This window comes from Numenius arquata, chromosome 17 (assembly GCF_964106895.1).
Source record: "Numenius arquata chromosome 17, bNumArq3.hap1.1, whole genome shotgun sequence".
In the NCBI taxonomy this organism is placed as follows: domain Eukaryota; kingdom Metazoa; phylum Chordata; class Aves; order Charadriiformes; family Scolopacidae; genus Numenius; species Numenius arquata.
The window spans coordinates 8,313,294-8,337,473 of NC_133592.1; the positions used below are offsets into that span (position 1 = coordinate 8,313,294).

The following is a 24,180-nucleotide window of genomic DNA, read 5'->3' on the forward strand; positions in this document are numbered from 1 at the left end:
CAGGAACCAGACTGCATTGTGCTATTTATTATTCAGCTGACTTTTCTTTCCGAGTTTTGTCCAGCCCATTTTCACAGCTGCAGCCTGCAGAGGGCACCAGATGCTCCCTCAGCACCAGCCTGGCTCCAGAGCAGGACACCTTCGCTACCTACTGCACACACCGGCAGTTAAAAGATGCAGTCTGCTCCAGACACACGTGGAAGGAGAAGGGAAGAAGCGAACTGTTGCCAGACACCACTTTCCTCTATGCACTTGTCAGCTGGAGAGTACTTGGAGAGGAGTGGTAGGATGCTAGCCCCCTGTACTGCCAACTCTTAAGTGTCTAATTTGGACTATACAGGCATACACAGCGAAAAACCCACTGGAAGCAGCAGCATTGTGTCTGAACAGTTGGTAGGGATGTCACCCAGAGTCTGCGCAGGCCCTGGGTGCGGGGAGTGAAAAGAGGTTTTCAGCTGATCTCACCTGGACAGTTTCTCCTGGCTGATTACCGAGGGAGGGGGGCTCACACTGTCAGTACCTCCAGGACAGAAGCTTTTAGTGATCCAAGTAACCTTTAGTTCTACTACCTGTACCTACAAGCGTAAATAGAGAGAAGGCAATTTAATTTTTCAGAGGCTTTTCTAGACCAGTGTTTAGGATTTGAATGTTTGCACACAGGAAAGCAGCAAACCTGTTTTTATTATTTAAGGTGGCCAAACGCAGTTTCACCACATCCAGGACCACTACAGTGCCCCCGTAGCATAGCTCTTGGCAACACCAGGAGCTTCTACATTTTTTAACTTAAAGACAGACATCTGGGCTTGGGATGGAAGCTACGTTACATACAAATCAGCAGTAATGTCACAAAGAGACATTCTAATGGACTTGGAGCTGCTCCCTCTTTCAGCAAAGAGTCAGCAACCTTTCTCCTTTTTTGGATAGCATGCAACGTTAAATTTCAATAGAAGAGGTGCTTATAGTACCCTAAGGATCAGCAGAGCTGGCCTCTAAGTGTACTGCACACCATCACCTTACAGGGTGTCAGCAGGGACCCCTGGGAGGAAAAGCCAAACCATGCTCAAAAGTCCTGTCAGTCCACAATGAGAAATTTGTCACCTCAGAACACCACAGCCACAGCACATGTGCTCTCGGAAGGTGACCATAGCAAGCTGACTCTGCTCCAAAATGCCAGCCAGGGACCGCTCTGTACAGAAGGTGGCCGTGTGTCAGCTTGTCAGTCCTTACCTCTTCCACCACCACTCTGAACTTGCTCTTTGTGCTCAGAACAGGCTTCACACCCGAGAGCCACTGCACACTGGAGAAGACTTTAGAAGGCCCAATGAGGACTTGCCCAGGATAAAAGCCGTATGAATCATCAAAGAAGAGACCCTGTGGGAGAAAAGGAGGGGAAAAAGACAGCATAAAGGACTATTGCTCTTAAGATTTAAGATTCCGGCATTTCTCTTCTCTTATTCATGATCAGTACAATTAACCATAAAGGAAAAGTCCACAAGTTGCCCATCTCAAAGCTCATTCCTCCCCTGAAGTCAACCCAGCAGTTCCTATAGCAACCCACTGTCACACATGTATGGGGACTATGACTTGAGGGGGGGAGAAATAAAGGTACCTGGAGAACACAAAAGATGTTACTGAGAACATTTGGGTGGAAACCCACAAGGTAGCCAAGGAGCACTGAGTCCTGGGCGAGGACACCCATCTCTTTTCCATGCTCTAATTCAAGCCAGAGGATTCCTACCTTCACTCCTCTGCTTGTCAAATTAAGCTTGTAAAGATTATTCCTGACTTAGGTGGATTAGTTAATATGACAGTTCTTTGAAAACAAAACAGGACGGTAAACACAATTGCTGTCCTAGAGCTCTTTCCCACTGATGCTTGGAGTGACTTGATGAGCTGAAGATTCAAAATGTGGGGGCGGACAGAGCAGTTTAGGGTAGATAAAATATCGAGCACAAAACTGTATCGAGTCTTGTAATTTGTCAGAAAGGATAAGAGCAATGCAACAAGATCTAAGTCAGGTAAATATCTAACACACGGCAACTCTGAGTACAGGATCAAGAGTAATACTGGAGACAACTCACATTTCAAACCAAACAGCAAGTCCTCAGAGGACTGCATACACTTTTAAAGGCAGCCTGACTCGTTACAAGTTCTCTCAAAACTAGGCACCCAGAAGCTGGATGCTGCTACAGCATCCATTTAGCAAGCGGAAAACACGCTGCGTAACCCAAAGTAGCAGAGACCAAGATACTGAAGAATATCCAGCAACAGAGCACACCTTTTCTGTACAGAACAGGAAAACCACAGCAGCACATCGTACTAAACTGATATTCTATTTACTCTTCAAGAAACAGGCATCAAATTTTAACAGGAGTGCAGTTTTAGATCAAAGGAACCTTTGCTTTGAAGGCTGGAAAGGATAAGGGCTGACTGCATTGCTAGTTCCTAAGAATTATGTGCCATTCTCAGTCAACTCCCAATAGCGCTGCCGGGAGAGCAGCACGGCCCTAGTGATGCTGTTTGGAAGAACAAGCAGAACAAGTTAGATCCCATCATCACACAGGGAACTGTGTTTTACCCAAAAGCAGGCAAAACCTTCCCCACCATGTGATCTGGAAAATGCCAGTATCGTGGCAGGTCTCCATTCAGAGAACATGATGGATTACAGTTGCAAGAGAAACAGTATTTTACATTGTCTGGAAACATGCTTCTGGCAGAACACCTTTCAAACAACATGCCCTTTTCCAGAAGGGAGACAATTTTGAAAGCATTCAACGGAGTAAGAGCCTTTTCAAGCATGTAGAGATATAATGAGCAGACACTGAACTTGACATCAGCCATCTGACTGCATGTTATGCAAGGTGTTTGCAAAGAAAGCAGTTGGATATGCTAATTGTAATACCTCCTCAAAACCTGCTCATTACTAACATCACCATTAAGCTGCATCCTGTTACACTTACTTCAAGTGAAGATCTAGTGAAGCGTTTTTCAGCTGTGATGCATCATTTAATTTTTAGGATCAATAAGTGCCTACGGTTTTGCCTTCCCCCTCCCCTCCTGCAGAAAAAGCTCCCAAGATGAAGTTTATCAAAAGGATTCTCAGGAGAACCAGAAGCTCACCGAGTCACTGACGTGAGGACAAACGTCATACAGCTTGGCTCCATCTTCTGTGCTCATAGAACACCTGGAAAACAGACAAGGGACACAGTGGCATTCCCAGAGCCATCCATCTCAAAAGCAAACAGCACCAAATTAACCGCCACTGCCCGAGCGGGTCTGCCCACGTGCCTAGCAGAATATCGCTGAGCTTTAAGGCCCACAGCAAAACTGGTTTTAGACAAGCTATAAAAGCACTGCCTTGGTATTTAAAGGTTCCCTTCAGCATGTAAAAAAATAATATGCAGGGTGCTGGACAAGATTTGTCTGCTGCAAAGTCCCATTTGTTATTCACACTGACACTGGAACCTAACGGCAATTTGGGTGTACTGGCTTCAGTAATAGCTTCATTTCCAGAGCGAGTTCTGGTGGGGTTTCAAATGATTCATTAGGAAGAGATTTTGAAAACAGTTACCTCGCTTTACATAGCTATGCATGAGCTGGTAACAGAAACCAAGCAAGGTTTTGAATTGCAGCAGTAACTGCAGGCGATACAGACAGAGAAGTGTAGCTATTTTTTGCTCCCAGTTTTAACGTATGCCTAAGAGCCTTCCAGCCTGGGTTAACCCAACGCTAAAACAACTGAAATCTCAGACGCATCCACCGATCATCTGTTCTAGCTCTCGCATATCTCGCTTCTCTTAGAAAGACTCAGAGCTGGCTGCAGCATTGTGGGTTTGTCTTATTATTTTTTTTAAACATCAATGTCAACACTCAATTTACAAGAGAGATTTAGTTATTCCCAGCTGCCGGGCCCATAAGCCTCTTGGCCCTTCGCTGGTTCCTTCCTTCCCTTGCATCAGTAATAAAAGTTTGTTGGACAAGACAGGCCTCAGTAACAGAGTGAACACAGTGAATTCAGAGAGGTTTAGTTCACAAGTAACCGCCTGGCATGCACAAGGAAAAGAATTCAGATCCTTCTACTGGCTTTGCAGAACTACAAAATAAGTTAACCAGATATTTCTTTCAGTATCTCTGGTTAAATCTCTCCAGAGATATGACTTTGGACTACGACTTCATTGAAAACATACATTCCTAATAAAGTTGCAAATAACAGTGAAAAAGCAAAGCTGTTGAATTTTGGGCTGCTTTTTTGTCTTTGATGAAAACCGCCAGCCTGCAGGGTTCTTCACTTTCATGGATTTTTTTAAGGTAAAAATCCTCCCTCCCTGCATCTCATTGAAGTTACGCTCTCCTACTGAGAAAAGGTCTGGAATACGTGATCCATCTTTAACAGCCCCTTTTCCAGGAGAGATGTGCAGTTTAAAGACTACTGTGCTTTAGTTCTGGTACAATGATCTGATGAGATTGAAAAAAAAAAAAAAAAAAAACACGTCGCTTTTCAGACATTCAGACAGCAGCTTTTCCAGCGGGTGACCAATGAATCCCAATGTTTTCAGAGAAAGATGTGTTCTTACTCTACATATGAAGTTAACGCAAGCAGATAAACTTATCAGTAGGTGAATGAGAAGCTCAGGCTGATCTTAGTTCTCTTAAAACAGATCAGGATCACGAAACCCGAGAGGGACAGTCTTCAACGGAAAGTACCTGGCTCCATTGGAAAGCTTGAGGATGACCTGATTCTTCAAATCATAGACCTTGCCCAGCCAGCAGTCATAGGCTATGTAGTCACCATACATGAAAGGCTAGGGAGAAAACAGGAAACAAAACCTTATAAACATCAACCCTTGTAACTCTGAGCCATCAAGGAGGTTCTCGCACAATGCAGACTAGATAGCAATCTCAAAGGGATTTAGGACAGCAACTGCAGATCTTGGCATAAACAGGAATTAAGACACATTGAAGAGTTTGCTTGACAGTCAGCATGTTGCCTGGATTCTCCAGTTAAACAGCTCAGGCTTTCTGTGGGGTATTTTTCCTTGGATCTTAAACTTAATTCAAGTGTCCTGTTCTGTTCAAGAGGTGCTCTGCAAAGTAGAGGCATACTCGCACTTGCCTTCAGTTAATATTTACAATTAATTTTTATCACAGAACCTAATTTTCCATCCTAGAGAAGCCTGTATCCCACTGCATTTCCACAGGCTGTTCCTTTAGAAGGGTTGTGACCCTCCTGCTCTTCACTCTCAAATAACCTTTTTCTCAGAGGAAAAAGAATGATGAAATCCTAGCCTGCCCGGTCTGTGGAAATCACCCACCCACTCAAGAGAGAGAACCAGGTATGTTTCAGACTGCTCCAGCTTAACTGAAAAATGTTCGACTCATCCCAGCATTTTTATAGCCTGTTTAAACAGTAACGATATTGCAGCTCTGAAGTTCTGTGCCACCGCCATGGGGCTGCCCCAATCAGGTTGTCACACCAGCCCATCAGAAATTGGGCTGGTGTGACAATGCAGAAATTCTCACACAATTTAATGTCAACCTAGGCCTCCAAGTCAATTTGTCTCAGCAATGTGATCAGCAACACAGAACAGATGGGGAGATGAGGAGATACTGCATCATCTCCTTCCAGGGAGGATGCTTGCAGTAAGTTTAAAATAAAACCAAACTGCAGATGCATCTTGCACAATATGGATGCTTCCCTTCCATGTGTTACTTGAAATACAGCAGCATTTCTCCAAACCACCAGGCCCTGGCTCCCATGTGTATTTTGGCTGTGTTCTTACCCAGATATGTTGCAGGTCTTTGCTGTTGACAGGGTAGAGGATGCAGTTGGTTCCAACCAGCTTCACAGCACACTCAATGTTGACATCAATTACAGTTCCACACTGGCTGTCCTGAAGATACAAAAGAGGAAAAAGGGTTTATCACCTTGGGAAGGTCCTACATCCACACATACGTACCCTGAGTGTATTATCAGAAGGGCAGAGACAAGTAAACTTCCAGGACTAAACCCCTCTAACCTTCCAGGCCCTTGTTCTTAAGGGGCATTTCACATGACCCTAAGACAACTCAGAAGGTGAGAGCACTACTAAAGACCTGTAGTGTTTTCTTCCCGGTTAGAATTTGCAATAGCTGCTAAAGCAGCAGCCCAGAGACTCCTGCATCTGGTCAAATAAAACCACACTTTGTCAGATGATTAATATTTACTTGCTTTAAAATCTGCCTGCCTCCTTGGTCTATTCAGCTGAGCAGATCTCTGCAACTCCATAGGACCATCCTGCAGGTACTGCCCTGAGTCAGCAAAGGCAGAGGTAGATCATCAACCCCAGAACAAGAGAAATTCTTTAGAGCTATCTGTGACTCCTCATGCAAAGCTTGATTTTGCAGGACGTTATAAATGGTCTTCACTTGCTGCCATACTAAGAAAAAAAATAAGCTGGCACCTTTAGTCAGATTTCAAGGTTTCAAGCCAGATAATTTACAGTTGGTCCAATTACGAGATGGTTGTTATTACCTCCCTCACTTTTTAAGTGAAGTTTTATTCTTTTTTGTCCCTGAGAAAATAATACATGCTGTCAAGAGCCTTCTGGGGATAGCTGGCAGGGAGCACACAATATGCACGTTGCTCACACATATGGCGGAGGCCTGCAAGGAAGGGCTGCTAACCCAAACACTGTCAACCATGGCAGCTGCCCTGGCCTCCTGACAGCTGGGACAATCGATACTCTTATTTATTACAGACCATGAGTCCATTATAAAAGTTGACTGAGGGCCAGCATGACAAATGCCCTGGTATCAGCAACTTCTGAAGCTGTCCTTATCTCAAACATCAAGGTCTCTGCTCCAACAGGACTTGAGCGTAACACTCGAAGGGCTTATACCCTGTGAGAAGTGGATTTGTTTGCTCAGTCCACTTATAAACATGCTGTTCTTTCGGCCACATCAAATATTTATTTAAGGTTTTCACTCAGAGCCCTGGGCAGCAGGTTCAAGAGTTTGCTGGTGCTCCACTCATCCAGTCTCATCTTGGAGACATCTTAGAGCAAAGACACCCTATAGACACCCGCAGTCCAGGATAATTCCTGGACAGATTGCTCGGCCCATTTGGCTGGATTGCCTTCCACCTGCCTGCTGCCAGTCCTCTTCCTCGCATCACACAAATCCTGTGCTCCTCAGCCCCCGAGGACATGGTGATGAGGAGAGTGGGTCCCGTCCCTCGTGTCACCGTGCCAGCATGGCCAGGAGGGCTGGCAGAGCCCAAGGCAGTAGGGGCTCATTCCATCCAGCTGCTCCATATCACTCCCATTTCTTTCTAGAAAGACTGGGAAGCGAAAGGAGCCTTTCCCAGCTCCATCACAGCAGACAGCAGCTAAGCCTGCATGGGCTGCCAGGAAAGAGCCTGGCTGAGCTGGACCGTAGCTCTCACCTGAAAAGGGTTTGCCAGGATGATGTCAGATTCACAACAGGCACTGCCAGCACCTTTCGAGCTGTGGGATGAGCGAGGTTTGCTCAGAAGTGGCACCTGCTCAACAGACCCACAGCTTCTGCAGGCTACAGCACAGCCACCTACCTTGCTGTTCCTCCAGACTGAGCTAAATTAAGGATGCCCAGTGCATCCTCTGCCCATGCTTTGCAGTTCAGGCCCTGTGTTTTAGATTGCTTAGCAGTCAGAACCAAAAAACCCTCAAGAAACAAATTCCTTCCTCTACACTGAGCATTTCAGAATTAATTTTTCCTTTATCAGTAGCCAACGTGACAGCAGCTCTGAGACACGATACAACCCAACACCTGCAGTTTCTGTAGATCATCTTGTTTCTGGGCCTAAACCCTCTCTTTTATTCATGGTGAAAGAATAACGAGTAATGAAACCAGGACTGGGGCAACTGACATACACCAACACCCTCTATCCATTCTCCAAGTGGCAGTTTCCCCATGGAGAAGATGCCTGCACCACCACATCTAACACAGTTGGGTGCCATGGGCAAGATCACCAGGTTTAGTTCAGTTTGCTTCTCCTTCCAGTTGCAGAGCACTGGAGCGGGCACAGAGCACTGTCTGTGGATAAGAAAGAGATTGATGCTGTGAGCAGCCCCAGAAGCTGCAGAGCCCCAGCAGCTCTCCTCCCTCACCTGCCACCAAACCTTTGTTTATTATAAGTTTATTTATCTCACTGTCACATGAAACATTAGCCGGCGACAGGGGAGGCGGATTTGCAGGCTGAGGGGTTCTGCTGAATCACTCCATGGGATTATGGCAGTGCTCAGCGATGCAGTCCCAGAGCAAGAAGTCGCCAGCTTGTCTCTTGTCTTCCAGGGCAGGTCAACAGCCGGAGCACGGCTCCCCATCAGCCTGCTCGAGTATAACCGTCCCGGTCTGTCCATTAGGTGCTCCCATTAAAGGAGGGGCCAAATGAGATGACCTGACATTTCAGTTCTGTTACAAAAATCAATTTCCCTCAACCCCAACAGCAGAACTGGAAAAGGGAGGCGACTGATCTTCATTAGAAGAGTTGATGGGTTCAAGCCCCACTCACACCAGAATTAAGCGCACCCCCTAGACTTTCTTCCTGCTTCTTCTGGTACCCTGACAGCATGCACCATGCTGGAGATACTGGATATTTAAACAGTGAATGGATAGAGAAGTGACTTGACTCCTTCCCTATCAGTGACAAAGCTTTAAGGCAGACCAGCAAACTCCCATCTGAGAGAATAGCAGCTCAGCAAGCATCAGCTTGAATTCCCTATCTTCTACGTCCCACCCATCTACTCTTTCCCTCAATTTCTCTTTTCCAGTAAGGGGATCTTTACACCATTCATTCTTTTATTTAAAAGGGACAACATAGCCCAGCACCCTTCCAAGCAACAAAAATCCAGGTGTCTGAGATTACAGACCAACTTCTAATTTTTCCCCCAGATGAGCATATTGCCTGGGAAAATGAACTCTGCCACTCTCACCACTCCTCATCCAGCTGGATCAGACCTACAGCCCCAACCGCATCCCGAGAAAATGACCTCATTTGATTCATTACCCCCTGAAGCAGTCTTTCCCCACACTCAGTGCTTGATGAGAAGCACATGAATTTGACTCAGCTCTCTTCTCTTGAGGAACAGAGGATTTCCAGTCCTTCCCGCTCAAGGTTAAAAGCAAGCCCTAAGAGAGTGTGGTGAATACAAAATAAGTTCCACATTGTGCATTTGCCAGGCCAACTGGTGGCAGGGCAACCATCCCACATCCTGAATTTGGCAGGCTGACACTTGCAGATTTTCTATTTTAAATACTCTTTTTTGGAATACATCTGATTAACAAGTGAAGGTGTTCTTTGGGACAGAAGGGGTTTGTTTCATTTACCACTGACATTTAAAACATACTTGAGGGTAAGGTGAAGTATAAGTCATCTTCAGATTTGCTATGCTTTTGAATAGGGAGAAGAAATTGAGTTATACCCTCACCAAAAAAATAAATTAAAGAAAATATGAAGTTATCAGTCACTAGTACAAATGGTCAAGAAAAACCTAGTGTTTAAACATGCAAACAGACAATAAATGAGCATGAAACCAAGTGGTGGGTAATATATCTACTGATACACGTGCAGCAAGCCAGAGAAGCCAATTTCTGCTCAAATGAGTATGGAAATTGCAAATAAAAGCAGCACATCCATGTTTGCCAAGAGGAGAACAACTTGCTGTCCTGAAAGCTTCAAATTACTTTAAGAAGCACCGGAGAACAAAGAGTTGAGAGGCAGGACTCAAAGCATCCCTCTGAGCAAGAAGGATACAGTACAGAGTCCCGCTGTGCCAGGTACAACGGCGTGAACAGCTGATAATTCAATTTGCTAGCTCTTCTTTGTCTTGGATTGAAATGCTTCTGAAAAGCTGCAGCTCTAGGAAGATATGTTGACTCCAGATTTCCATTTCAAACAACAAGGAAATTTCTTAAGGAAATCTTTTGCTTCAGCATTTTGCAAATTACCCTTCAAGTCTTTCCTCCCTTTTCTTCTCTTTGGAACAGTCTGTGAAAAAGGGGTGGGCTTTTTTTTTTTCCTCTATTGACAAAAAAGGCTTTATTTAAAAAAAACCCAACACACTCAGGTCAGAGATGAGCCCTCCCCTTCCCTGCACACCATGTGGTGCAACTGCAGCAGTTAGTGGCCAGCTGCCTGCTTCATCACAACCTTGGTAGCCACATGGCTGGAAGCAAGTCAAGAGAAGATCCAGGCGTGCACATGGCAGGCCATATGGCTCCGGGTTATAGGTTAGGTGTGAGCCACAGCAAGAAACTGCCAGCCTAGCTAAGCTCCTAAAGAGACCACATATCATCTGATAATCCATATTGAACAACGCTCCCAGTATTTCCTACACAAAAACCCAAAACCACACATCTCTGATAATCACAAATGCTGTACAATTAGAATGGAATAACTAGGACTTAAAATAGTATCCAGGAAGAGTAAAGGTAATGATTATAGGCTGCTGATTAAGAACAGCTTGCTTTCTGCCAACCTGGCTGCGTCAGATGCTTCAGCAGTGTTGGGATTTGCTGTATTTCTGAGAGAAATTGGGTAAGATGGTGCTCAGTGTAGATTGAGAGGTCTCCCTGAAAAGACTTTCTCCAAATTCTCTACCACAGCACACCAAAAGGCACACAGCGGCCGTCTTGATCTGTCTCCACTCCAGCCTCCCTGGTAGGTTGGGTCCGTGCTCCCCACATCTCAGAAGGGATTGATTTAAAACTTAAAAGGATGGCAGGATAGACAAGCGTCTCGTCTCAGTACCTGACATTATCAGTCTCGCTTGCTCAGGAGACCTTTGCAGATATGCAACAGTAGAGAGGCAGCCTTATCAGCATTTCATTTTCAAAGGATGCAGCTAGGTCTATCAAACACACTAAAAATAGAACATGCTCAAAGCATTACTGTTCAGTTCCATTCAGGCAATTTGGCAAGTCTTACAAATCCATGCAGCAGGATCACAATCAAAAAGGGACAAAGAAAAGAGCACTTACGCTGGAGCTCATATGTCTGACCACATCTCGAGGGACCACAGAACGATCTTCGAGCTTCAGCTAAGGGGAGAGAGAGAAAGAGACACTGAATTTAGTGACCCCAGATGACAGTTAGTCAGAAATAACATGACAAATACAAATGCACAGTATCCCAATCCTCTGGACTGAGATGGTTTTCAGCAGAGCTTGCTGAGGCACTTCCATACACAGAGTTAACCCCCTTGGCACATCCGCAGAATCCACTTGGCAGATCCGAAAGAGAGCAACCAGCAGATCCATCCACGACTGTGCTCTAAGGCAGCAGACACGTCAAAAAGGAGTGGAGATATTCTGACTCGTACAACACTACAAGCGTCCCTCTCCTCTGCCTCCATCATGTACCATCTCCTACCCACAGCCATATTCTATGTACTGGAGAAGACAGAAGACACAGGAAGAAGCGCATCACACCACAGTTGAGTGTCTCATCCCGCACGCTTTTCACTCAAGATACCCCCAAATATCTGTGGAAATCCTGTTTGGCCTGGAACATTTTAAGCAAGGTACTGTACAGTGAGAAGTCTCAGCTGGCAGGGGAATCGGTACTAAATTAATTGCTGCAAGCACTTGCTTTGGAAAAAAAGGAAAAGAAATGGCTCTCACTGCACTTAGCCCCCAGGTCCATGCAGGCAACACAAGACATTGTTAAGAGCATGGATAAAGTCAAAGCACTGCTCATACTCCAGCTCCTGCTAAAGCACTTGCTGGCAAAGAGCAAGTGCTGGCAACAAAACATGCGGCTGGACCATCATTACGTGTTCTACATTAGTTCACGCAGAGTTGTGGCCACCAGGAGTCATTACTGGTAAGGGGAGGTATCACTTGATGAATCTCCAGTGATTACTGGTCAGTTAACAAAGTGATGTCCTTCCAAAAGGGGGTCTTTCATCAAGCTGTTTCAGTGATCTCAAAGCTACCTGCAGGCTGTTTCATTAAGCGTAACCAACAAGCTCAATACTGCAAAGTGCAGTTGTCATCGAATACATTGATACTGAAACGCTACGTGAGGGATAATGTCCTAAGCACACTAACAGGGAGGTCACAGGTCTGAACCCCAGTTTCAGGCTTGCTCAGCCCCACGGGAACACAGTTGAGATTCCCTTCTGCTGAACAGGGAGAAAACTCATCTGCATTTTCAGTGGTCAAGAACGTATTTGCGTTGGTGCATCGTTCTGAGCCCTGCAAACACACTAATTACACATCATGTGAATGTGGTATCGGGGACAGAGCTTCTTCCACGTCTCACCTTCAGAATCCACGTCTCCACTACTGCTGCGTTCCTTGCTTTTCCTTGTTGATCCCCAGCCCAAAAAACCCCCTGTGCTTTGTCAGCATTTCATCCTAATCCATACCCTGGTTTACAGCCTGCTTTACTAAATTAGACGTAAATCTATAGTCCAAGGACAAGATCCGGAATCAAACCAAAGCACCTGAGTATTTATTGCCTTCTTGATGGCGTGTTTCAGTAAGAGAGGAAGAGAGCCAGCCAGCCAGGCTTTTAGACCCAACTTCTGGAGTCAGAACTCCACCAGAGTAGGAAACCTGAAGCCTCCCACAGCCCATTTCCAGACTGTGGAAGTGTTTTCATTGCCTCCCACATCCCACCAGGGTATATAGATAGACATCAATTTTTATACAGCTTTCTAAAATTATTTGTTAAAGTAAGCACTGTATAGATAGCCTCTTAACATCCAGAACCAGGCAGCAACGTTCACATTCCAGTAAGTACTCGTGCGTGAGCAGCAGTTTGGGTATTTTACCTGGAGTTCTCTCCCTGCAGAGCTCTAGGTGTACAATGATACTTTCATTTCAACATGCATTAGGGCGATTTATTCTCTGACACGTGGTGCTTAAATTGATGCATTATGCTTCAACATATCTTTGAGCCACACCACTCCATTCTCTATTAGACAGTATGGGAAGACCTCAGACTGACAAGATGATCCAATGCTACCTGGCAGCAGCAATATTTGTGCGTTACTCAACTCTGGTAAATCGTAAAAAGGTATAAACAAGCAGCTTTCCCATTATGTGATCCCTCCTGAAGGATATAATCGCATAAATTCTTCCCAAAGCAAGGCATAAAACTTTCTCTGCAGGGGGACTACATTTAACCCATTATCCGATCTCTTGATTTTTAAAGGCAGCCCAACTATTTTCAGCTTCATGTGCCAGACCCACCTGCCTCAATCGCTAGGATAAGCAAGCCGAGTAGTAGGCAGAATGCCAGCATCAACAATAAATACGTAGCAGGTCTGTCATCACACAAAAGACTGTCAAAACCCAGAAGAAGCCCGCCCAGAAGAAGCCAGAATGGCTGTCAATGAACACACGAGAGCTCAGTCATCCCCCCGCTGCCATCACCAGCCGAAGGTCAGCCCCCTCATTCTCAGCAATGAGGGAACTCAATATTGGAGAAGCACTTTTAAAATAGCTACTTACAGCTCAGTTGCTATGTTTAGCTCTAGGAAAGTCAGTATTAACATGACTAGTTTTATATTCCAGCCATGTGCCTTGATAATAGCCCCAAGAATGAGAACTATCGGTTTCCCGGAGATGCTCTCAGCCAGTCCTGCACTGGTGCAAGCCAAGCTGGGCTCAAGGTCCTCCAACCACCTCAAATTCAAGGTGTGTTGTGTGTTGCCTTTTTAAAAAATAAATTCACGTTTATGTATGTTAAGTAAGGCAAACCAACGACGCTCCTCAGTGCACACACATTTAACGCAGGCAAAAAAGGGATGACCAACACCCCCCCCCCCACCAGCAGTCGGTTACGATGGTTAGTGAACAACGGTGAAAAGACGACACAGAATAGCCCTGGCACCCATTTATTTCCTCTGCTCTTCAGATACTCTGGGTGCTCAGCACTGAACCAATGCCCGAGCTCCACAGCCCATCTACTCATCACAAAAGGCACCAGCTGCCACTCGGAGAACATCCGATACTTCACCAGGTCTAATGATGCTCTCACACCAACACAGCAGGAGGGGGACAGAAATTCTGATTTTTGCATAGAGAACAAGCACTAACAGGAGCGTGTTCCCCTTCACCGCTGAGTCACCTCACTCCCAGTGACATAAGGTAGCCATCATGGCTCTCACCTGAAACTGGGTAGAGTAGGAGAGATGGAGAGATATTCCTGCCTCACTGCTATTAACTAACTAAACCTTGGTAGCTTATTGCTTCAAACCATTTGCCTAAGTTATGTCATTTGAAGCCAAATCTTTGTGATTTTTTTTTTTGTTGGGGTTTTTTTAATGAGATTTATTTTTTTTTATTCTAACTGCAGAGGTTAGGAGATGCATCTGTGACAATAAACTGGGTCCTCACTTTAGCAAACAGTTCAGCAGGTAGGTGTGAGCATCCCTGGGCAGGGATGGGCCAAACTCACACTGTAACTTCTCTGGGTTTAACCTCTAAACCCCATAAAGCAAACAGGAGACACAGGGTCAATTTTCCTCTCCAACACCTACCTTCTGACAAGAGATCAAACCCAGAGTAATTTGTTTTGATGATTTGGACCAGCCACCAGTGCCAAGTATGGCGGCAGGTAAATAAATAGAGATCACTTCTGAAGTTTAGTGACAAATAATAGAGGAGTTGCTGAGATTGACAGAGGGACAACTAGCCCTGGTTGTCCCAGGAGATAATTACAAACTGTCCCCTGCTCCAAACAACCCAGGAACAGAAGCTGGGGGAGAAGCTTTAACTCAGAAGGGAACCACAGTTTTAAAGGCTGAATTCATCTACGTGCAGTCATTGGTTTTTCAGCCTCAAATACACCAGGACGCACCTTTTGCACAGGCTTCCAGAGGAGCTGACTACTCAGTGGACCTTGCAGGTTCAGCCCATGCTTGGACACCAGGAAGGATCTTGTCACTATGACTCACCATTGCCCAAGGCTGAACATCAGATCACAATTCCTTCATCTATCACCACCCAGTGACACGTGGGCCTGGGAGCACACCTTTCCTCTGGATCAGTCATAGTTTTACAACAGCGTTTCTGCTCAGCCACCCAGAACCACACAGTGCACCGTGGCCATGGAAGTGACACCTGATCCAGCATAAAGCTTGCCAATACCAACTTCAACCACTAAAGTTCACGCTTGGTTGGTGCTCTCATATAACCGTAATGTCTGACCAGTAAAGAGTAAGATTTGCTCAAGGGTGCCAGTATGATCCCACAGCCTCTACCTCCAACGCAGTCACTGCGGTGAGGAGCACATCAGTTTCTATTCCAGACGCATTCCAGATTTTATCCTCCCAAACAACAGCTCTGGGAATAAGCACATAAGGATGGAGGAGAAAAAGCAGCACCCACCCACCCTCCCTTGGTAACTGCTTACAAAAATGGGAATACAACACAATGCAAAACAAAAAATGGAGGAAAGTACAACGCTGGAGATGAAACTACACATTTACCTGAACTGCTATGTGATGGTTGAGATGTTTATCCAACTAAGACTCAGAAGTGAACTGTCTACTATGGATGTTGCTTCTGCCATTTGAGTTAGGCAAGGACCTGGCTAGCGGTGGTCACCACCACAAGGGCTTTGACCAGCACACACCTGCTACCACTATTCATTCTGGGCTATTTCTCCATGTCCCACCACCTTCCTCATGCTTCTTGTGTAACTGATCTCATTTAAGCCACTGTTCCCAGGCTCTCCTCCTACATTTGCAAACAAGAAGTAAAAAAGAAAAAAAATTACTTGTTATTTTATAAAGCCTGCCTTCTAATAGGGATGGTGAGTCCTCTCAGTGGGACTAAGAAAGAAAGCGTGAGAGGAAAATTAATGAATAATGCCTTTTAGATCTATTACCATTCTTTGGTCTCCTTTTCAGTCAAGCCGAGGTATTATACATGGAAAACATGTCACACTTTTGTCTTTTCTGGGCCAATGGACAAATGCTGTGACGGAGGAGAGATGAACTAGATATCCGATTTCTGTCCAAGTTTAACAGGATTTTAGTCTCACATGTATCGAGGTTGTTTAAAACTGCACCGGGGAGTGCTCCCGGCAAGTCACCTGCCTGAATCTGTTCTGGAATTAAAATTAATCCCCTCCCTGGGACATCCCTCCAGGTCACCAACTCTGACTGCCAGTGTCCTACAATCCCCACGTCAGTATTTTTGTTTTGAAGGGACAGCACTTACGTGTTCGCTTGGAAGTTGTCATGGAAACATCAACGCTCAGAGGAAAAAGAAAAACCACAGGTTAAGAGCAAACCCTAGGGATGGCAGCCGACTGCAGCAACAGGTAACATGGCACCACAGAGGTCCCCAAATCCCAGAACACACTCAGAGGATGCTCCATAATCAATTAAAGCTAAATCAAAGCACCTGATGCTGTGATAAGACATAACCTTGTTTCATTCAGCTGACAGACTCACTCCTCAGAGGTCTTTTTGAATGACCCCAGCCTCTCAGCACCTCAAGTCCACATGAAGCAGGACATGGTGCACCATGTTTCCATGCCTGGTTTCTAAACCTGAAAGCAATTATGTCCTTCTCTCCAATGGTGAAGCCGTGATTGGGAAACCTACACCAGATGGCACTGGTTCATGACTGGGACAACTGCAGGTTACTGACTGGAGGTTAAGGGGAAACTTCCTTCCTACATGAAGCAGCTCCAGACACACCAGCAACTCTAGTCCCAGGCACCAAAAGACAACAAAACAGTGGCCACTGATGCTATGCCAGCTGTAACCTGGAGCCACTCAACAGCAGCTCAGGAGGCTGTGGGATGAGGTTCATGGAGGTGGGACAGGAGGGAGGACACCTGGCAGCAGCCAACCCAAGTCAGCATCCCCCAATTTCTATGATTCTTTTTTTTAATTCAAGGTCTGATTACAAACCCAAATTCACTTCAGTTAAAACAGTAGCAATCATCTCAACACACGCCGTTTTTATTTAACTCCAAAGGAGGTATTTAAAATAGCAAGTCAGCTGTCCAAATATAGCATGGATACACAGAGCTAGATGACAACGGTTCAGAAATTCAAAGACCCAGAAGATCTGAAGCCAAGATATTCTTAATATTTCAGTATCAACACATTACCAGTGGCATCGCATACTACTCTTGGGAAAATATGTTTCACATACGAAGTTCACTTCCCTTGAAAGACTTCTGTTACATCGATCGCATTGCATCATGCACGAGCTGTCTAAAAAGCAGGAAGAGAGAGGATAAAGCAGCAAGAGCAGAAGATCCCATGGAAACTCAGATTTGATTCATATCGCGGCATTTGAAGCGGCACATGTTGCTTCACTTCTAACAACTGGAGGTTTCCAACCACACCAGACTTTACGGGGAAGGAAGATGGGAGAATGGGGCAGAAGAAAGACGACAAGAAACTTAAGACTCCGAGAACCAGAATTCTACAAGCCAGAAGAGCTGAACAATGAGCTAGACAATACAGAGGGTTCTAAAGGCAACCCTGGAGGGACACAGCTGCAAAACTACAAGAATAAGTTCTTCTGCACTGATTGGCACAGAAGTTCTGCCTTTAGAATCGTTTAGGGTTTTAGCCATTTTGCTTCGTAACATCATTGTGCGTTTTCATAATATCACGGTACTGCCTGTCATCTCAAAGCACTCAAAGAATTACAAAAGGAGAAAATACTTAGAGTTACTCGGGAATTCCACCAGGAGATTAAAAAAAAAAAAATTGGTCAACATGGCCTGTATTAAACTAACTCTCAAAAACCTTGAGTGGCTGAGGAACACGCAGGTCCCTGTTTGGACTGGCCGAAGTGGGGGAAGGACAGCGAGCAGTGTCCTTGTTTCCTATATTCCGCACAAAAGAGTCCAAAAGCTTGTTCGTGAGGCTGTTCTGGGCAGCGCAAAAGGCCAGGTTGCTGATTAACTTCAGCTGCAGGAAGAACAGAACACGGGTAAGGCAGGGAGGTGCTAAAACACTCCCCAAAACGGAAATAAACGCTTGAAAGGACTGCACAGAAGCTGAGATGAAATCAAGAGAGCTTTGCATCGTGTGCAGCGCTACCTGATAACGTATTACAATTCTTTTGTTCGTGCAACGAGCAGATCTGAATCTGCCAGTCATCTGCCATTCAGCACATTCACAACCAGCAGCACAAACTCGGATTCACCGCTCAGCCCACCCCGAGCAGCGCCTGTTACCAGCGAACTACTGTGGGTTTAATGGTACGGCGTAGACATAACGTTTTTCCAGAAAACAAGCAAAAGGCACAACCTAAAGTAGGATTTCCTAATTTAGCTCACGAAGGCCCCGTTGCTGGTAGGGATGAAGACAGAGCTTCCAGCCTCAGGCCATCACAGGCTGCACGAAAATAAACTTACTTGTCACAAGCTGAATATCCAGAACAGCTTTAAAGCGCCTGTACCGAGGAGACATCAATTTTTACCAAATTACAGACCAATTGTTTCCTAGACTGCCAGAGACAGGCAGCACCTGTGATCTTCTAAAGACCCATTTAGGAAACCCAGCAGGTGACTGCATGGAGGGCAGCAGAGGAGAGAAACCTTTGCAACGCCCCCAGAAACATCAGGCAAGCTGAAAAATGAGAATTGAATTGTTGGCTGCACGTCAAACACCGCCAGCAGTGCGGGAAGGCTTGTTACACAGGCAGCTTCCAAATCCAGCTGTGTCATAGTTCCTACAGTCTCCCAGAGTGAGACTCCCACCCCGCCAGGGACCCGCAAGACAAACCGACAGCTCTTTAATTTGTCTTTATGACACATTACGGAGACACAGAAACCTGAAGTTGTGCCACCCAGTTGAGTTCCTCCCAATTCCAGGCTGAAGCTCCCTGAGCCTCCACCGTCTACACATCTACCTGCAATGGTCTTGTAGCTACTTTTGTCCCTGTCTACATTTCTATTCATCCTACCTGTTGGGTTTTTTCCCCTTCCCCATTATTTTTGGATAGTAAAGTTCTTTGGTGGCAGAATATCTTTCCATCCTCTGTAGGTACAAAACTCCTTCCGCAGCACAGTTCTGGTCCTCCACTTTCCATCAGAAAGACACTGAAAGGCTCTACTTTCCTTTTTCAAGAAGTGGAATTCGGCTAAAAAGTCTGAACAAATCATTGTATACAACAAATGAGTTCAGATTAATTATGATGAGGGTAAATGCTGTACTTTGGAGCAGAGGAATATGGCTTTAACATAAACCTTTTGCTTAGTAAAAGTGAATCTTTTAGTTGGATTTCCCTTATCCAAGACTGACAAACATTATTTATTATACTGGCAACAAATCACTTCTGTAGCTCTGCAAATTTACATGACATTTTGGAAAACACTGCATGACAGATTCCCTGGCCCAGTGAACACACCAACCTGAAAACAAAGACAAAGTACAAGGCAATAATTCAGGGGAAGGAAGACAAGACGACAGGAAGGTTACCAGGTTATTACTGAAAGGAAAAGAAGTAGGTTTGGGGAGCATTTCCCAGCAGAGGGAGCAACACAGCTGGGAGAGAGGAGAATCCTGGAAGTAGAACAAGGAGGGCTGCACAAATCCACAAGTCCCACCTATAACCAGCAACAGCAACTCTCAGCTTTTCAGCATCCTTCACCTCACATTTATTTCTCATGTGTCTAAAAGTCGAGCACCACCACTCCTCACAAGAGGGATGCGGCAACAGGGAACCCCCTCGCACGAGAGCCTGGGTTAGATGCCCCAAGAAGGCATAAAGCAGCAAAGTCAACCTGGGACCTAAAATGCTAGCTCTGGTTTGAAGGAAGAGGGCCTCTAAAAGCCTACTGAGCTTTCTAGACTCAACAGCCAAGAACAAGCTTCAGTTACAGAAAAGTTTGACTTTATCCAACCTTGTCATCAAATGCTGCTGGGTTATTTGTTCAAACAGGCTGACATCCCATATACTCACTTCACACCAACCAGTAACCAGGGCTTTCCAGCTGGGAATGCAAAGCAATCCCTGTGTGTGCAAAAAAAAGTCTACAAAACATTAGAGGAGACCTGAAAAGTAATTCAGAAGGAACAAACATGGTAACGATGCTCAGCATAAAGATACGGAAGGCTTAAGTTTAAAAACACATGGCTGTGACTACAAAATATGGAAAGATCTTGTAAGAGAAGATTTACTATTAAGTCTAGCAATAAGCCACTTAGAATCCTATGGGAATCTTTTAAAGATGTCCCCAGTTACAGGATTTAATGTAAACATAGGATTTTTCTTCTCAGCAGCAGTTTATAGAAAAAGATATGATCCCCTTCCTCAGTGTTTATATTTCTTGCTTCATGTACCCAGCCTTCTGGGTGTAGCAGTTCTAGGAAAATCAGTTGCTTAATAGAAAATCAAGACAAGCCTAAAGGATCCCCTCCAAATGCAACGTCCCAGCAGCACAAATTATTACAGCACATACACCCCCTCCCATTTTCTTATAGTAAGATGGCTGATTGAAAGCAATACTGTCCTACTACCTCTGCCTAAGAATTTGAGAAAAGCTCGATAAAGAGCAGTGCTCTAGCACCAGATGGCACTGTTACCTGAAAAAACCCACATGAGACCATGGTAAGAGACAGAGGAGAAGCTGGTTGGAAGCAGCAAGCAGAAAAGCAGACATCATTTTGCCTATACATCAGCCAATACTCCTCACAGACAGCCTGTCTCCACGTTCCCTCGGTAAAGCCTCATCTGAACACACAGGTCAGAGCTAGTCATCCCCACCAAGAAGAAAACAGCCCCAAGGAGCACAGCACCTCTACAGACACCCAAGTCCAGCTTGTCCAGAGATGCCCAGTTCAAACAGGACCTATGGCTGTGGAAGCCTTGGTGAACACCTAACCATCCAGGGTGACAGCAACGGTTGTCCTCATCTTTTTGGTGGTATCTAACAAGGTCTCAGTGTGAGACACATTCGACTGCTAGAAGAGACTCCCCTAAGGAGCAGCTCACCCGGATGCTGGCACCAACCAGGCGACAGGAGAGAGGAGCAGAAGCCCATTTCAGCCACCAGTCTAGATTCCTGGGATTCCCAACCACCTGCTGGTTTAGCTTGCCAATTAAGCCATGTTCTTCCTTGTGTGCAAAAATGTCTGTCCAGTAGCTCTTTCATCTACCTGAAGCAAAAGGATTCCTCAGATTGTTGCCGTGGGAGGGAGACGGCAGTTATTAGGCAACAGGTTTTCCACCTTCACACTGGACCGTGCCGGGGCTGCCATCTGGGCAGCATCAGGGCTGTAGAAATGAGTCACCGGCTGCTCTGAGCGGCATTTGGGGCACACTGCCAGGCCTGGAGGAAGGAGTGGGGCTGCTCAAACCTCCATCTGCCTTTCCAGAGGGTAAAAAAAAAAAAAGGATGCTGCGAGGCAATCTGTATGACTATTGCTGACCAATTCACTCCCGAGGCACAGTAAGCCCACCACACCTTTCTACATCCTTGGGAGTAGGAATAAAGAGTATATCCATGAGGAATATTCCTTTGCTCCATTTCTGGGGCTTTTCTGCTGAGCCGAAACTGGACTCTGATGGCTCGGTGGTAACCCTGCACTAGGGAAGGAAGCAACCTCTCCCTGGCAATCAGGTCAGCAGCGTGCAGGAGGAACTCGTTATTAGCCCACAGCAAAAAAAAAAAAAAAAAAATCCACCTTGCAAAAATTGCCAGGGAACAACAAGCAGGAGACATATCAACAGAAAATCACCGTGTCTGCTTTCCAGCTGGTTAGCTCATATGCTGCTGCTGTGAATACAAACCAGCCATTTAAATTAGCTTCTAATTGTTCACAATTATTCAGAGACAGCAAAACCTGCAAGCAGCTTTAAGAACGACAGGCAAGTAGGAGAGGAAGAATGGTTTAAGATGCCTTAACGAGATTCATATATTCGTGCTCTGTGAGTCTCCCAGCCTGCAATCTCCAGCGATGCTGCCTCTCCAGCAGCCCCCCCAGATGTGTGCTTTGCATTGCAGAGGAAGAAAACCCATGGGGGTTTCTACACTTCAGGTTTCTACTCTTTCTTGCTCCAGTTTTTGGACTGGTTCAAAAATTAAACCGATAATATTTTGGTTCTCCCCCCAGTCGTTCACAGTCTCTGCACACACAGGCAGTTTGAGCAACACTATTTATAAAGCTGCTTAAAATTCTGGACACAGCCAGAGCTCTTTGATAGGATGTCAGCCATGCGACACCCGAACGTGGGAGGTTGACACAGGATGGTTAGTGTAATACAGCCCACTCTTCTTTCCCTTTCTTTCACCCAGAGCCTCCACTACCACCCTCACAGGAGTCCCTTCCCCCAAACACAGACAGGCATGGTTCACAATTGCTGCAATTTTCTCTCCTAGGAGAGAGGGAAGATATTAGCCCATTATCCTTAAATCCCTGCATGTCAGTTTTGGTTCACGCTTAAGACCCAGTGCAAGTCCAGCCTGCAGGTCAAATCACTTCAGGGGACCGAATCCAGACATACCTTAATGACGAAATTCCCTCATTCCCACATTTGGACCCAGAGGTGCGCTGCCACAGAGCCAAACACTCATTTAGGTTTTAGAAACCATAGCAAATTTAATAAACTTAAGCGGGATTATTTTATCAGGTATAGAATCTCCTAGAGGAGACAAAATAACACTGAAAAGCAATGTATAAATAGCTCTAGCCGAAAGCACAGCATATGCTGTGTCATGCTACACTCCCAAGTCAGTCCTGGGCAGCGAATGGAGGCGACCGGTCTCTCCTGTAGCTTCTCTGAGCTTCAATCCTGCTCTGAAATGAGAGCATCCCCCCCAGAGAAATATTCCTGGTTGATGTAAGATGCAGAACACACTCCCTGAACACAGGGCAGAGCCTGGCTGCTCTGCCATGAGGAAGCTGCACGGGCAGACGGGCTGGCTGAAGCCAAAGGAGCAGAGGCAGAGCAGTGATTTCAACCAAGCGGCTCAGGACCTGTTGGCTTAGCCGGGAAATACAGGATGCTCAGGCTGGGGATGAGGGCAGTTTCCCCAGCTAGTGATCAAGCGTGCTCAGGGGAAACTCTGAAATTTTAGCTCAGAAGGAAACCAGTGTCACTGCCTCCTCCTCCTCAGGACACAGCCAGGGCAGAGGTCTAGGGACATCTCTCCAGTCCCTCCTCATATAGAGCAATGACAAGCGCTGGTTTAAGAGGTACAATGGCTAAAGATAGCTACAAGACATAGCAAGTGTTCTGCAAAGGCTTTCTGTTAAATAACATGCCTTCTGAACTAGCTGTATCCACAGTTACGTCATATTTTGGTTAAAAAAAAAAAAAAAAAAGAAATCAAAGCCTTTACAACCAATTCAAGCCACCTCTGGAACACTATAGAGAATCCACCCAAAATTCAGTGACAGCGTGGGTACCCCGTGCATGCATTTATTCCTGATAAACAGCAAAGCCACTCCCTCGGCTCACACTGCAGACCAGAGTGTGTGAATGCTACCGGGACAATGCAGCACAATCGCATCACTGCCCAAAAAACCTCAGCTGCATTTTCTATTCACTGAAAGAGTTTCAATTATCCCCCCCCACCCCATAAATGCTGTATTGGCCATTACAAACAGAAGGAACAGCCCCTAATGAATCCATACACCAGGCTACAGAAGCTCAGTTATTTAATGATTGAGTTTCTGCAACCCCTGCACTGCCTTTTTATTCAAAAGGTGAATTCACCACTGGCGGAACGGCTGGGGGAAGACTAAAATATCTCCCAGCCAGAGCAGGTTTAATTCACTGCCTCCTGTTTGTGCATCCTGTAATACAAAAACAACCAACCTTCGATTCCCTTAATAACTCTTGAGAAAAATCTCACCAGGACTGGTGACAGCAATGATGCAATAGGGACAGGAGAGTAAAAGCCCTTCAGAGTCTGACTTAATGCTCCTGCAGCAAAGCACTGCTTCGCCCCCTTGCACAGGTAAGTCTAGTGGACTCGCTTTTTCTTCCTTAAAAATCTCAGCCAGAGCACAAAGAAAGGTTTAGTATATTTAAAACCCATCAGTGCGATCATACAACCCTACTATATCATTTTTCCCTTCAGTTGTTTTCTAGGCTGACTTCTAAATCATTTATCATAAGCTCTCCAGATTTGAGCCAGTACCTAAGACAACACAGCACTCGTCCAGCATCTGCATGGAAACACCACTCTCCTCTCCACATCACTCCACAGGTATCCAGTTA

The 24,180-nt window shown here is 45.5% G+C and overlaps 1 protein-coding gene across 1 annotated transcript in view; it reads right to left on the bottom strand.

Annotated features, from left to right (window-relative positions):
• The window catches only part of UBE2O (ubiquitin conjugating enzyme E2 O), a 66,585-nt gene that overhangs the window by 20,099 nt on the left and 22,306 nt on the right, over positions 1 to 24,180 (bottom strand). The window contains exons 2-7 of the mRNA XM_074159998.1: positions 10,999 to 11,058; positions 5,781 to 5,891; positions 4,705 to 4,802; positions 3,121 to 3,184; positions 1,228 to 1,371; positions 466 to 575 (exon numbers count right to left, since the gene is read on the bottom strand). Of these exons, the coding sequence (XP_074016099.1) occupies positions 466 to 575; positions 1,228 to 1,371; positions 3,121 to 3,184; positions 4,705 to 4,802; positions 5,781 to 5,891; positions 10,999 to 11,058 (587 nt within the window). The remainder of the gene's footprint in view (positions 1 to 465; positions 576 to 1,227; positions 1,372 to 3,120; positions 3,185 to 4,704; positions 4,803 to 5,780; positions 5,892 to 10,998; positions 11,059 to 24,180) is intronic.